The 14,303-nt window shown below is 42.3% G+C and overlaps 1 protein-coding gene, 1 long non-coding RNA gene and 3 other non-coding genes across 9 annotated transcripts; all 5 read left to right on the forward strand.

Moving 5' to 3' along the window:
- Positions 1–2,472: 2,472 nt before the first annotated feature.
- Positions 2,473–5,996, forward strand: LOC110509589 (small ribosomal subunit protein uS2m). 2 transcript variants are annotated; one of them, XM_090227179.1, is made up of 4 exons: positions 2,473–3,448; positions 3,529–3,642; positions 3,780–3,909; positions 4,178–5,996. In XM_090227179.1, exons 1-4 carry the CDS (start codon positions 3,271–3,273, stop codon positions 4,725–4,727), a joined length of 972 nt encoding a protein of 323 aa, XP_090083305.1. In that variant the 5' UTR covers positions 2,473–3,270; the 3' UTR covers positions 4,728–5,996. The 2 variants fall into 2 exon arrangements, with proteins under 2 accessions (XP_090083305.1, XP_090083306.1); XM_090227180.1 differs by having other exon boundaries at positions 2,473–3,434.
- A 601-nt stretch (positions 5,997–6,597) lies between these two features.
- On the forward strand, positions 6,598–13,269 carry LOC110509588 (uncharacterized). 4 transcript variants are annotated; one of them, XR_016493382.1, is made up of 8 exons: positions 6,598–7,218; positions 8,139–8,228; positions 9,204–9,281; positions 9,545–9,673; positions 10,572–10,644; positions 10,920–11,030; positions 12,662–12,701; positions 12,959–13,269. It is a non-coding gene; the product is annotated as an uncharacterized LOC110509588 (long non-coding RNA). The 4 variants fall into 4 exon arrangements; XR_016493381.1 differs by having other exon boundaries at positions 6,600–7,218; positions 8,139–8,264; XR_016493384.1 differs by having other exon boundaries at positions 6,622–7,218; positions 10,899–11,030.
- On the forward strand, positions 9,338–9,469 carry LOC118945698 (small nucleolar RNA SNORA17). Its single transcript, XR_005040813.1, has one exon. It is a non-coding gene; the product is annotated as a small nucleolar RNA SNORA17 (small nucleolar RNA).
- Positions 10,701–10,832, forward strand: LOC118945695 (small nucleolar RNA SNORA17). Its single transcript, XR_005040810.1, has one exon. It is a non-coding gene; the product is annotated as a small nucleolar RNA SNORA17 (small nucleolar RNA).
- Positions 12,758–12,887, forward strand: LOC118945696 (small nucleolar RNA SNORA17). The gene has a single exon (XR_005040811.1). It is a non-coding gene; the product is annotated as a small nucleolar RNA SNORA17 (small nucleolar RNA).
- Positions 13,270–14,303: the final 1,034 nt, after the last annotated feature.

The raw sequence follows: 14,303 nt of genomic DNA on the forward strand, positions 1-14,303 counted from the left end.
TGCGGGACAGGTACAGGATGGCAACAACAACTGCCCGAGTTACACCAGGAATGCACAATCTCTCCATCAGTGCTCAGACTGTCCACAATAGCCTGAGAGAGGCTGGACTGTGGGCTTGTAAGCCTGTTGTAAAGGCAGGTCCTCACCAGACATCACCGGCAACAACGTCGCCTATGGGCACAAACCCACCGTCGCTGGACCAGACAGGACTGGCAAAAAGTGCTCTTCACTAACGAGTCACGGTTTTGTCTCACCAAGGGTGATGGTCAGATTCATGTTTATCGTCGAAGGAATGAGCGTTACACCGAGGCCTGTACTCTCCCTCCATCGATTTGGAGGTGGAGGGTCCGTCATGGTCTGGGACGGCGTGTCACAGCATCATCGGACTGAGCTTGTTGTCATTGCAGGCAATCTCAACACTGTGCGTTACAGGGAAGACATCCTCCTCCCTCATCTGGTACCCTTCCTGCAGGCTCAGCCATACTGCTCGTTCTGTACGTGATTTCCTGCAAGACCGGAATGTCAGTGTTCTGCCATGGCCAGCGAAGAACCCAGATCTCAATCCCATTGAGTGAGGGCTAGGGCCATTCCCAACAGAAATGTCCGGGAACTTGCAGGTGCCTTGGTGGAAGAGTGGGGTAACATCTCACAGCAAGAACTTGCAAATCTTGTGCAGTCCATGAGGAGGAGATGCACTGCAGTACTTAATGCAGCTGGTGGCCACACCAGACTGTTACCTTTGTTCAGGGACACATTCAATTTCTGTTAGTCCCATGTCTGTGGAACTTGTTCAGTTTATGTCTCAGTTGTTGAATCTTGTTATGTTCATACAAATATTTACACATGTTAAGTTTGCTGAAAATAAACGCAGTTGACAGTGAGAGAACGTTTATTTTTTTGCTGAGTTTATATCAGCCAATATGCAAGATGTAGTTTGAAGAGCAAAACATTTTCAGACGGAGTAAACTATAGCCTAATCGTATTTAGGAAGTACATTTCCTTGGAAAGATGACTGCCCCGTGCTTCTCCGCCCATGCATAGGCTATATCTTTCTCTATTTAATTGAGACCACACACGCACCTAAACTCTCACGTATGGCTACTGAACTTAAAGCAACAAGAATGATGACAGCAACACTTGCTACGTTTTGCAAATAAGATATAATTTAAATTTGGGAAAATATTCAGACTCCTTCCCCTTTTCCACATTTTATTACATGACAGCCTTATTGTACAATTGATTACATTCTCTTTTTTTCTCCTCAATCTATACACAATTTACCCCAAAATTACAGATACATTATTTACATAGGTATTCAGACCCTTTGCAATAAGACTCGAAATTGAGCTCTGGTACATCCTGTTTCCATTGATCATCCTTGATGTTTCTACAACTTGATTGGAGTCACCTGTGGTAAATTAAATTGATTGGACATGATTTGGAAATGCACACACCTGTCTATATAAGGTCCCACAGTTGACAGTGAATGCCAGAGCAAACCAAGCCATGAGGTCGAAGGAATTGTCCGTAGAGCGTAGAGACAGGATTGTGTTGATGCACAGATCTGCGGAAGGGTACCAAAATATTTCTGCAGCATTGAAGGTCCCCTAGAACACAGTGGCCTCCATCATTCTTAAATGGAAGAAGTTTAGAACCCCCCCCCCCCCCCCAAGACACTTCCTAGAGCTGGCCGCCCCGCTAAACTGACCATTCGGGGGAGAAGGGCCTTCCTGAAGGACAACCATCACTGCAGCACTCCACCAATCAGGCCTTTATGGTAGAGTGGCCAGATGGAAGCCACTCCTCAGTAGGACTGGGTAATATGGCCCAAATATATCACGGTATTTAAAAAAATTGGATTATATTTTTTGTTTTTGAATAATAAAAGTTCTACATTTGCTTTGAGTAGTGAGTGATCCTAGAGTGGCAACACATACAATTTAAGTGATTTCAGTGAGTCTTCTTTCTGAGTGTTTTACACTGTTCAATTCCACAAACAAATTATGTGAATTGGACAATTTTCCTGTCCTGCTGAGCATTCAAAATGTAACAAGTACTTTTAGGTGTCAGGGAAAATGTTTGGAGTAAAAAGTACACTTATCTTTAGGAATGTAGTTTAGTAAAAGTTGTCAAAAATAGGAAAGTGCAGATACAAAAAAAAAAACAGACTTAAGTAGTACTTGAAAGTATTTCTACTCAATTGAGAGAATTTCCACACTGCCACGTAGCGCTCCACGATATGGACAAATAATCAAGGACTTATTTTTAACCGACTGTTGCAATTGTGATTTGACTTACGAATTAGAGCAAAACTGTTGGAATCATGGAAATAGAATGACTATTCTAATTCTACTGTTATAATAGTGAACACTTTAAATACAGTGTTTGAGATGACAATTAATTAAAATGCCAGGGAGAAGTTATTGTGACATGGTAGGAACTAAAGTGTTGATAAGTGTTTCCTAGGGGACCATATAAGCTTTGGCTACATTGCATGTTTTCTCTTAGCTACTTAATGTAGCCAACATATTCTTGCTTTGCATATTACTCTTTGATTTAGAAGATACTGTTGCACAAACAACATGCAGATTTAGGTCTACACCATCACTGGTATTATCAGGCTGTATTAGCTAGCTAAGTTTGCGCTTACTCAGTACATTTTATTTGCTAGCTGTTAGCGGCTAACAATTAGCATCTCACAAGATTTAGGGCAACTTGCTAAGAACCTGTGTTTGCTTTGTCATTATGGGCCATTGTGTGTAGATTGAGGGGAGAAAACAATTTAATCAATTTTAGAACAAGGCTGTAACAAAATGTGGAAAAAATCAAGGGTTCTAATACTTCTGGATGCACTGTAGCCTAAATTTTTAGGAGGACGAGTGGCAGGCAGAGGTGTAATTAATACTTATTGAAAATGAAAACACTTGCTCACCATTGTAGCCTAATCAATGCGCGTGGTCTGCCTTTTTTTACTGCACCTTGACTGATGTTGGTTGAGCTCCCTACACTTTCTGTTATCAATATTTATTTACAGGCACTGTAGTAAACAAGTCTAATCATATGTAGTTAATTTCATATTTAACTGCCACTTGATTCTCCGCCCATGTAGGCAGCCTATTCTATTGAAATGAGACCAGACATACTAGGCACACTTGAACTGACCAACTATAGAGGAGAGGTAGGCTACTGAAGTTGAACCAGTAAATTCTGAGTGTTTGAATAATGCAATAACAAAAAAGTGCTTTTAATACAATAGGTAGGCTTAAAATAATGCATGCAAAGCAGCAAGACAAACATTTTCAAATAATCTGCGGGACAATAAATATTTTAATGTCAAAGTCATCTGACTGCCCGCTCCTGGCGCACCGCAATGATCTCTGTCAGGTCCATCGGAATGCAGCCCTCTACGTCACACATTCAAATCAAGTGGGATGGTCAGCGTTACAATGTAATCGCTTATATGTTGTAGTTTAGCTACTGTCGTAATTTTATGACTGCTAGCTAACTTTATGCCGGTGTGTTCCTTAGGTTTGTGCGGGCTCCATCACCCCTGGCTTGTTGCAGCCGGATATTCCTGTAGTGGACCGCTCTGTGCGACTGCTGTGGCCGTCAAAACACTCCCCTTGCAAACTGACAGCACAAGTAGGCAGTTGTCAGTGACATGTACATTTAGCTGTCTTACAGTAGTTATAGGTATAGATATTAAGTTTCACACTCATTCACAAACATTCTCTACTTCACCATCACAAGGAGATCTCTTCTCTCTTTTTTTTTTGTAGATGTCACTGACAAGATCCTGAACCTTCCCCTTGAAATGCCAGATTTCTTCCGCTTGTCAGAACTGTTCTCCTTGAAAGATCTATTCGATGCCAGAGTTCACCTCGGCCACAAGAAAGGCTGCAGACACAGGTGTGTTGAATATGATTTCCATATTTCATCTAACAGTTGCACTATGATTTTTTGTCAACTTGACATTGTGCTTCACATTAGACTTATGACTGATCTACCATCTTGGATCAGACAAGTAGAATAAAAAATCTCCATTGGACAAAATGTTTGTCAGCTTTCAGATATTAGAGACAACATGTAAGTATAAACAGACTGACGTTCTCACACAAACAATCTCTGGTTTCTCTCTCTCCTTTGCTCCCACTCTTTCTCCCTCCCTCTCTTGTAGGCTGATGGAGCCCTACCTATTCGGCAGTCGTCTGGACCAAGACATCATCGACCTAGACCAGACAGTGGAGCACCTCCAGAGCGCCCTAAACTTTACCGCCCACATCGCCTACCGTGGCAGTGTCATCCTCTTCGTCTCACGCCGCCGCCAGTTTGGTCACCTGGTGGAGAGCACGGCGCAAGACTGCGGAGAATATGCCCACACACGCTACTGGCAGGGCGGCCTGCTCACCAATGCACCCATCCAGTATGGCCCGGGGGTTCGGCTGCCTGACCTCATAGTCTTCTTCTCAACGCTCAACAACGTCTTCCAGCAGCACATGGGGGTCCGCGATGCGGCCAAGATGAATATACCCACAGTGGGGCTGGTGGACTCTAACTGCAACCCCAGCCTGGTGACTTACCCGGTGCCTGGGAATGACGACACACCAGCCGCTATGGAGTTGTACTGCCGCCTGTTCAAGATGACCATCAACCGAGCCAAGGACAAGAGGAGACAGATGGAGCTGCTGCAGGGTCGATCAGCAGCGGGCCTCACAACAAGCTCCTAGTGAGCGGCAACAAGTGGGAATGAAGGGCCCCTGTTTGAGTTCTTTGAAAATGCATTCTTCTTTACTCCCTTGAAGTAAAACCTGATCTGAAGTAACAGGATAGGTGAAATCTTTACCTTTTGGCTAAGAGAGTAGTATCTGGAGGCAAGTGTTCCACTTCTTAGTTTGCCCCAACATATGGATATCAGATTATGGATTTATGACAAAGAAGAGAAGATAGAGGATTCATTTTCAGTATTTGAACAAGGACATGGACATTACTGCTAAAATACTCTGAATACTCTGAAGCATCATGTTTCAGCAACAGATTTGGTGAATTTGTACAGAATTGTTGCTCTTTTTCTAGATGTATCTGGAGAAACTGGTGTACAAAATGTGTAATTCCAATGTTTGTTCCATCATCAACTGATCCAGGTTTGATCAGCATGTTTCCATAATATTGCTAAATCTCAGCTTGTTTTTCATTGTCTGGTCAAATTCAATGAAAAAAATAGCATTTCTGTATCAAATGACATGATTGCACTACACTCATTCTATATATCAAGCAAACTTTATTTTCACAAAATTTGTTTGGTCTCTTTTGTATGTATTTTTCTACACGCACACTTAGTGGATTTTAATACTGGGCTAAAATCTTAGTGTACAAGTCATGTCCAACTAGTGCAAAAAAAAACTATTACTTTGGCAATGACTAAATTCATCTAATTCTTGTGCCAATAAAATGTATAGCTATGGCATGTTTATTATTACATATGAAAACATGAAACTTACACCAAGCAGAGTGATCATGGTGACTCCAGTGGAAGGGTTATTGCACCCACTGTATAGCAATCAACATATCAGATGTCTTCATCGTAGCTTCTATTTTTGATCAACTTAAACCATGTTTCCATCCAGTTTTTATGTGAGTTAAGTCCTGTCGTATTTAAAAACCAGGACAGCTGTTTTGGAAACAGGAAATGTAAGTAGAATTTTATGAGGACAGATCATTTGTTTGTTGAACATGGTGGGATCTTTTTGCGTCTAAAGTTAATTATGTGTAATGGCAGTGGAAACACCTTTATGCGCAAATATTGAAATGATAACCCTCCTATCGTAGTAAATTTGGAGTGGTGATAATATGGTGTGTGTTTCTCCCACTACGACTCGCAAGACTATTAAGTTTTATTAGGCTACAGATTAAATATTGTAAATAATGATGAACTTCACCGGATGGTGAAGGTGCACTGTGATATTGATGCTCCTTTCCAATAAATATTGTGGGTCTTATTCTGGTGACATGATTGATGCTTGACTGCCGTTTGACAAACACAAATATTCTTTCTCTTATCCATAATCTCATGTAGATCAGGAATGTGAAACTTTAGTGGGGGTGGGGGCCACAAAAAAACTGAACTCATCATGGGGGCTGCAGTGGCTCTGCGTACCCCACCCCTGCCCTCCCCTCTGTGAGCAAAACATTTTATAGCCCCCCTCGTGCCAGCGAAGAGAAAATAATTCCTACAATTTTGCCATGGGAGGTAGAGAAAATGTTGCCATTTTAAAGCAAGTTTGCTGCAATTCTACTCATTTCGCCATGGAGAGGATAGAAAGAATTGCAGTTTTACCGGTAATTTCCTACAATTCTATAATTAAAAACAGTTTGCGATCAATGGGCCACACCCTGGTCGGTAATTCGACCACGCTTACTACAAGTTTAGATAGCTGGCCTCTAGACTAATTTACCAATCTAAATACATTTAGCGGCTGCTGATGCGCAACCAAATTTCGAAATTGCACCTTGTGTATTCTATTATGCTGACTCTCGAAAGTAGGTTGAGACCCAGACAGTTCCTAAAAAAATAAATACATTGGGGCCACAGCGTCAACAGCCTATCAGCACTGTGACCTGTTGGTTAGAGCAGGGTTTCCCAAAGTCGGTCCTGGGGCTCCCCTCCCCTGTGTGCACGTTTTGTTTTTTGCCCAAGCACTGCAAAGCGGATTCAAACAATCAAAGATTGATGCGTTGGTAAATTGAATCAGCTGTGTAGTGCTAGGGAAAAACACCAAACATTCACCTGGGGGCCCAGGACCGACTATGGGAAACGTTGGGCTAGAGTGCACATGACAAGGCCAGAGTAGGCATATTTGCTATTTAATTAATGCAACAGTTTTAGTGAAAAAACTATCGGTAGAGTTGAAAATGCGATGGAAACATATTGAACTATAAGCTTTTTTTTAGCTCACTGATTTTGATCCGCAAAAAGTACATTTGGTTGAAACCCCACTGGTGTGGAAAGGCGCATATTTACTTTTTGCTTATTCTGCTGTTTTCACTTAAATCTGCCGCCAATTGGACGGAAACCTAGCTAGTCGACCTGTATGCGATTGAATGAAACCACTCGAATGCATATTTTGCTTGCCTTAAATTGTCCTTCAAAGATTCCGTAGGTGATCCTTATAAATAGACACCACCCCGTTTTTCGTTCTCTTGTTCTCACTCAGAAGCATGGTGAGTAGCACATTTTGGTTTACGTGTTTTAGTTTCAGGCCAACCTACTGTAATACATGAGTATTTGAGTACTTGTTGTCTAGTGCAGCAGCGTGTGTGTGTATTTATTTTTATTTCCACTCTAAAATTGAGTTGTAACCATTCGCACGTGGTTCCGTACTACTGTACAGACCGTTTCTGATACGGTTGGCAACGATGTTTCGGGAACGTCCTGAGAAATATTCGAAGTAACATGTTGCTGATTCAATTAACGCATGTAACTTACTTAGCCGCAATTGCCAACAGCCAATGTCAGACTAACAAAAGTAGCTCACTGACTGCCAATCACTCACGTCCTATACGTTTAATGTCTAGCGGGATATGCATGCTTTTTATGCATTTTCTTTAAAATGTCCTCTTGTTAATTAGAGGCGTTGCAGGCTCTTCGATTGTGGCGTTTCCGTCTATTCGATTGCGGCGGCCACGTGGGCGCGCACATATTTTGTGTCTCTACATTTTATGTAGGTGTACATGTAAACTACTAAAGGGCAACTCCTCCACTTTTCAACCTCATTCATTATCTCCAGCACCAAACCAGTGTCTACATATGCGAAAACGTTACGTTTCTGTGGTTAAAAGATAAAGGTCCTAAATGCTTCTAACATCACGGTAGGCTTAGAAGTAAGAAGCTGTTTATTATATATGTGAGTAGATTTTAACCAGAGGGAGTGTATTTTCTTCCTCCCCATGATGACCTGCGAATATCAGTGTTTGAAAATCAGTCTAGACTTTTTTATTTTTTTTACCTTTGTCATCTGCTAAAACCTAGCTGCCGTTTTCACATGTCGACTGTTTTAGTGCTGGAGATCGTGAATTTATTTGTGGCAGTTGCTCTTTTTTAAGTGTTAAGAATCATTAATGTCCTGTTGTCTCTTTTATAGTCTCCGAGGTGAAGAGTACAATGAGGAACATTAGATGCCACCATGACCTATTGGTGTCACTGTCCAAGCAGATGGCACATGAACGTAGCAGTAAGGCCTGCCTTTTCTCCCTGAAAGAATATAGTGGTAAGCTACACCAGGTGGCATTTGGAACTCTGTCCAGTCTTTAAAAAGTTGTGTAATTGGTCTGTGATGAGAAATCATGCACCACGCTGAACTTGTGATGGATAACCTCTACCACATTATCTGAGACCTGCACAGACATGGTTACAAATAAATACTGGTTCATAAGGCTGGGTTGTGAATGCTTGGTTCTGGTTTCCCTGACATGGATTAAGCCTACTTCTGGGCTAAAGCTATTTTTATGGCAAATCCATATAGGCCCCTACTAACAGTTTAATGGGCTTGTTTCTCAGAAGACCAGTTTTACCAGTGGTCCTTCTTGGTGGTTCTTTCCCTTTGTGATGTAACGGTCTACAATGCCACTTACAATGAGCGGGCAGACAAACGAACCAATGATGGCACGGCTGCCCTCAGTGGGCATATAGAACCAGCCTGATATGCCCAGGTATCATATCCTGTCCTCTCGGTGAGGGGGATATGACCTATTAATCGAGCACATTTGATCTTGGTGTGACTGATGCTTTAGAACAGGTGTATTGAACACTTGCTATAGGACAGGGTTTCCCCAAAATGTCTGGTTGACCCCAAGGGGTGCACATTTTGGGTTTTGTCTAAGCACTACACAGCTGATTTTAAATAATCAACTAATCATCAAGCTTTAATAATTTCAATCAGTTGTTGGTGCAAAAACCAAAACGATACCCTTCAAGGTCTGGAGCCTGCTGGTGTTCTGCTCTACCTGATAATTGCACCCGCCTGGGGTCCCAGTGATTTAGAGGAAACCAACTCAGTGGAACTGGCTTTGAGGTCCAGACTAACTACCTACTTGGACTAACTACTTATTATATCTACACTTTGACTATTTGTTGGCTTTTTTTTAAATTTTTTTATTTTTTTTACTTTGCTCTGTTTCCTTAACTTTTACCATCCTGTTAATTTCAGATAAAGGGTGGTCTGGGGGTGCAGCACTGCTTGCTGACTTACTGGTTAGTGGGTCATGACGTGACGCCACAAGCCACGGTAAGTCCTTGCCTCAATTGGTTATGCACTGGCTAAATGTCTTGTTCTCCTAGCAATCTGCCCCTTGAGGTGTTGCAGTCCGACTGTACGTGTTGAGCCTGTGTCATGAGGGGCGGAGAGCGACAGGGCTATGTCTACGCCAAGGACCCAGAACAGTGGGTACTTGGAGTGATCATAGCGGCAACAGTGTATGAAATGTAATGCTGGTAAATGACGGGTTCATATCATACATTTAACGTTCCGTTTTCTCTGGTTGTCCTTAGGATGTGAAGCTGCCAATGCGAAACTGGTATACCGCTGGTTGGTGTCCTAGCGGCTGTGACCTGGAAGTAGCAGAATGATTGCCGCCTTTCCTCCCTGAAAGAATGCTGTGCAGTGTGCACATAACAGCGGTAAGCAGCATCCATGGCATTTAAACTTTAGGTCTTAAAATAAATGTGTTATAGGTCTGTGATGAGAAATCATGCACCACGCTGAACTTGTGATGGATAACCTCTACCACATAATCTGAGACCTGCAGAGACATGGTTACAAATAAATACTGGTTCATAAGGCTTGGTTCTGGTTTCCCCGACATGGATTAAGCCTACTTCTGGGCTAAAGCAATTTCATTGGAGAATCCATATTCCATACCCCTAACAGTTTAATTGGCTTGCTTTTCAGAAGACCAGTTACTAATGGTACTTCTTGGTGGTTCTTGCCCTTTGCAATGCCACTGTGAAAATGAGCGGGCAGACTGAAACTAACCAATGATGTTACGGCTGTCCTGTTCAGTGGGCATGGAACCGGGCCTAATTGGCCCAGGTATCCATCCCCCTCACCGGGAGGAAAGGGCATGTCTATGATCTATTAATCAAGCACATTTGCGCTTGATATGACTGATGCTTTAGAACAGGGGCATTCAACCCTTGCCCTACGACAGGGTTTCCCAAAATGTCCTCTTGACCCAGAGGGCTGCACGTTTTGCTTTTGTCGAAGCACTGCACAGCTGACTTAAATTAACTAATCAAGCTTTGATCACTTTAATCAGTTGTGTTGGTGCAAAATCCAAAACGCTACCCTTTGAGGTCTGGAGCCTGCTGGGGTTCTGTCCTACCTGATAATTGCATCCACCTTGGGTCCCAGTTTTAAATCAGTCCCCGGTTTAGAGTAAAACTCAGTGGAACTGGCTTTGAGGTCCAGACTTTGAGGGCTGTTGCACTAGCAGCGATCTACTTGGACTAACTTAATAGATCTACACTGACTATTTGTTGGTTTGTTTTGTAACCGTTACCATCTTGTTATTTTCAGATAAAGGATGGTCTGGGGGTGCAGCAGTGCTGACCTACTGGTTATAGTGGGTCATGAGGCGCCACAAGCCACGGTAAGTCCTTGCATAGTTTGGTTACGCACTGGCTAAATGTATTGTTCTCTTAGCAATCTGCCCCTTGAGGTGTTGCAGTCCGACTGTACGTGTTGAGCCTGTGTCATGAGGGGCGGAGAGTGACAGGGCTATGTCTACGCCAAGGACCCAGAACAGTGGGTACTTGGAGTGATCATAGCGCCAACATTGGCAGCAGTATATGAAATGTAATGCGGGTAAATGACCGGGGTTCATATCATACATGTAACGTTCAGTTTTCTCTGGTTGTCCTTCAGATGTGAAGCTGCCAATGAGAAATTGGTATATTGGTGTCCTAGCAGATGTAACCTGGAAGTAGCAGAATGATTGCCGCCTTTCCTCCCTGAAAGAATGCTGTGCACAGAACGGTAAGCAACATCCATAGCATTTTAACTTTTTAAGTCTTAAAAGAAAATGTTTAATAGGTCTGTGATGAGAAACCATGCACCACGCTGAACTTGTGATGGATAACCTCTATACCACATTATCTGAGACCTGCAGAGACATAGTTACAAATTCACACAAGCCCTGTTAATGCTACACTGAGCAAATGAACGGGTTGGTTTCATGAGCTGAAATAAAAGCTCGCAGAAATCTTCCATGCGCACAAGAACCTTATTTCTCAAATGTTTTGCACAAACTTGTTTATACCTGTTAGTGAGCATTTTCCTTTTCCAAGATGATCCATCCACCTGATATGTGACATAAGCTTCTTTATTAAACAGCATGATCATTACACAGGTAATAAAATAAGCCGTTTTGTCAACACAATGTCACAGATCTCTCATGTTGAAGGAGCGCAATTAGCATGCCGACTGCAGGAATGTCAACCAGAGCTGTTGCCAGATTTGGATATTAATTTCTCTACCATAAGCAGCCTCCCAACATTTTAGAATTTGTCAGGACTTCCATATTTTCACCTATAGGATCTGAGACCGCTACCCAGACAGCTGAAACTGGATTTGCTCAACATTCAGTTCTGCATGGACTGTCAAACAGTCTCAGGACACTTGGGTGTCTTGACCTGACTATGCTTACCTTTGCTGGGGGAGTTGGTGTGCGAGGAGTTGGCGTGTGCCCTTCACAGGTGTATCCCAGTTTCAACTGTACCGGTTAGATGGCAGGTTGTGTGGGTGCGCAGTTTGCTGATGTCAAAGTTACAAAGAGTGCCCTATGGTGGCAGTGGTGTTACGATATGGGCAACTACATACAAATTGCTGTCGATAACATGTAATTGTGTTCGAGGTTCCGTGATGAGATCCTGAAGCCTGTTGTGCCGCCATCTGTCTCACCTCGTGTTTCAGCGCTAATCCATGGCCCTATGTTGTAATCATCTGTACACAATTCCTGTGAGCTGAAATGTCCCGTTTCTTCCATGGCTTACATACACAGAGCATGTTTATGATGCTTTGTATGATTACGTGTTCCTGCAATATCATCAACTTCGAACAGGCCACACTCTATGCGAAGGAGATGTTGTGATGCCTGAGGTAAATGGTTGTTGCACAAGCCTTTATCTGTGACAAATTTATTCCCTGTCATGTGAAATCTACAGATTAGGGCCTACTGGATTTAGTACCATAGCCTGATTTCCTTGACTTAACTCTGAAAGTGAAATTGGTTCGGTATAGATTAAACCTACTAATGGACTAAAGCTCTTTCAATGGAGAATCCATGTAGGCACCAATGTTTTATTAGGTTTGTTTTTCAGCACATGTATTAATTGTGTTTCCGACCTCTTGATGTACTTGTGGCTCCAATTGCGTGACAAACTGACCCACAATGACTTGACTGCCTGCTTTAGTGGGAAGCAGGTACGGCACAGTCTCAGGTACCCAGACCCTCACCAGGAGGGCAGAGTGTCCTAACCTATTAATCACGCACGTTTGGTGCAATACTCAAGAACTAGCATCAATGTATTTGGACCCACTACTTAATGTGTATGCTGTTGCCTTGATATGTTGCTCTTAAAACTTACCTGTTACATCTTTATTTTCAGAGTCTGGCAGTGTGGGGTTGACATGGAGCCACAGGTCATTGTAAGTCTGCCTCATTTGGTTATACACTGGCTAAATGTATATTGGGCTCATTGAAATCTGCCCCTTGAGGTGTTGCAGTCCGACTATGTGTTGATCCTGTGTCATGAGGGGCGGAGAGTAACCGGGCTACGTCTACGCCAAGGACCCAGGACAGTGGGTACTTGGAGTGACTATGGCGCCGATATTGGGACCCATTTTAAAGGGTTGCCAGGTTTTTAAAAAAAAAATATTCTCACCAACTTCCTCTTTGTTGCTAGATGGGACAGGTGCTGAAGAACGACTGAAGATGAAAGGTGGCAGTACCTTAAAAAAAAGCAGATTGTTCAGTTGCTGGTCCAAGACTAGGGTGCCATCTGACTTTGTGTATGCAGCTGCCACTATTATAGCCATTAGATGCTGTTAATCACAGCGAGCTCAGTTTAAGTTTCTGGTTATCACACAGAAACCCTTCACTCGGTGACTTAGGTGAAATTGGCTCAACAAATAAATAAACGATGTACCTGCCCTGTTTGATTTGAATAAATGTATTGCTTTCAAGATAATTCAAATAAACTCAAACTGATCTGTGGCTTTTTTTTAAGCATTTCTTCAGATGCCCTTTACTATGACAACTACAGAACTGAATGTTGATGTGTGAAGTCACAGGTCTGCTGGAATGGATGGACAAACTACACAATGGTAACAGGATTAAAGGTCGGCAGATTAATCGGAATGGCAGACTTAAGTTTTCATAACAATCGGCATTTTTGGACACCGATCATGGCCGATGCGATTGCAGCAAAGAGCTAGCATTAAACGCGCCTGTTTTATAAATCTTAACCATGTAGTTAACTAGTGAATGTTATTTCCAGCGTGTCCTGCGTTGCCTTTTAAATTATTGAAATTTAGCCTACTTTACCAAATGGGTGATTTTAAAAGTATTTGTGAAAAGCACTTGTGTACCTAACCTTAAACCGATACAAGTATTTAACATCAATATTTGGTTACTATTGCCTGCAAACATGAATTTCTTAACTAGGGAAATTGTCACGTGTGTGTAACGCAGTCAAGGTATATGCAGCAGTTGCAAACTGAAGACTTTCTTCCTAACAAAGATAGCAAACTTCGCCAAACGGGATGATTTAATAAAAGCGCATTTGCGAAAATAAGCACAATCATACCTATAAACACACTTTTAAACCTGCATATCTAGTTAAAAGTTCATGTTAGCAGGCAATATTAAACTAGGGAAATTGTCACTTGCATTCAGGGTATTTGCAACAGTTCGAGCTAATAGTGATTCAATCGTTCACGTCACTCGCTTTGAAACCCTAGCGCTGCTTCGAGGGTGGCTGTGTTCCTGGTTCGAGCCCAGGAAGCTATGCTGTTACACTGACAAAGTGCCTATAAGAACATCCAATAGTATAAGAGTCCTATAACCTAAAACTTCTTACCTGGGAATATTGAAGACTCATGTTAAAAGAACCACCAGCTTTCTCATGTTCTGAGCAAGGAACTTAAACATTAGCTTTTTTTACATGGGACTACATTATTTAAAGTAAATTGAACATGTTTCATTAGAGGCTAAATGGATTGGTGTAATTGTCATTACAAAAACTCTTA

This window comes from Oncorhynchus mykiss, chromosome 29, assembly GCF_057628025.1.
Source record: "Oncorhynchus mykiss isolate SJ-2025 chromosome 29, ASM5762802v1, whole genome shotgun sequence".
NCBI classification, from domain to species: Eukaryota; Metazoa; Chordata; class Actinopteri; order Salmoniformes; family Salmonidae; genus Oncorhynchus; species Oncorhynchus mykiss.

Bases quoted from the DNA above. Each gene is read 5' to 3' on its own strand.
- LOC110509589 (XM_090227179.1), top strand. From the start codon at position 3,271: ATGCATGCAAAGCAGCAAGACAAACATTTTCAAATAATCTGCGGGACA. The intron at 3,449-3,528 runs GTAATCGCTTAT...TGTGTTCCTTAG, and splicing joins GGGATGGTCAGCGTTACAAT to GTTTGTGCGGGCTCCATCAC. The intron at 3,910-4,177 runs GTGTGTTGAATA...CCTCTCTTGTAG, and splicing joins AAGAAAGGCTGCAGACACAG to GCTGATGGAGCCCTACCTAT.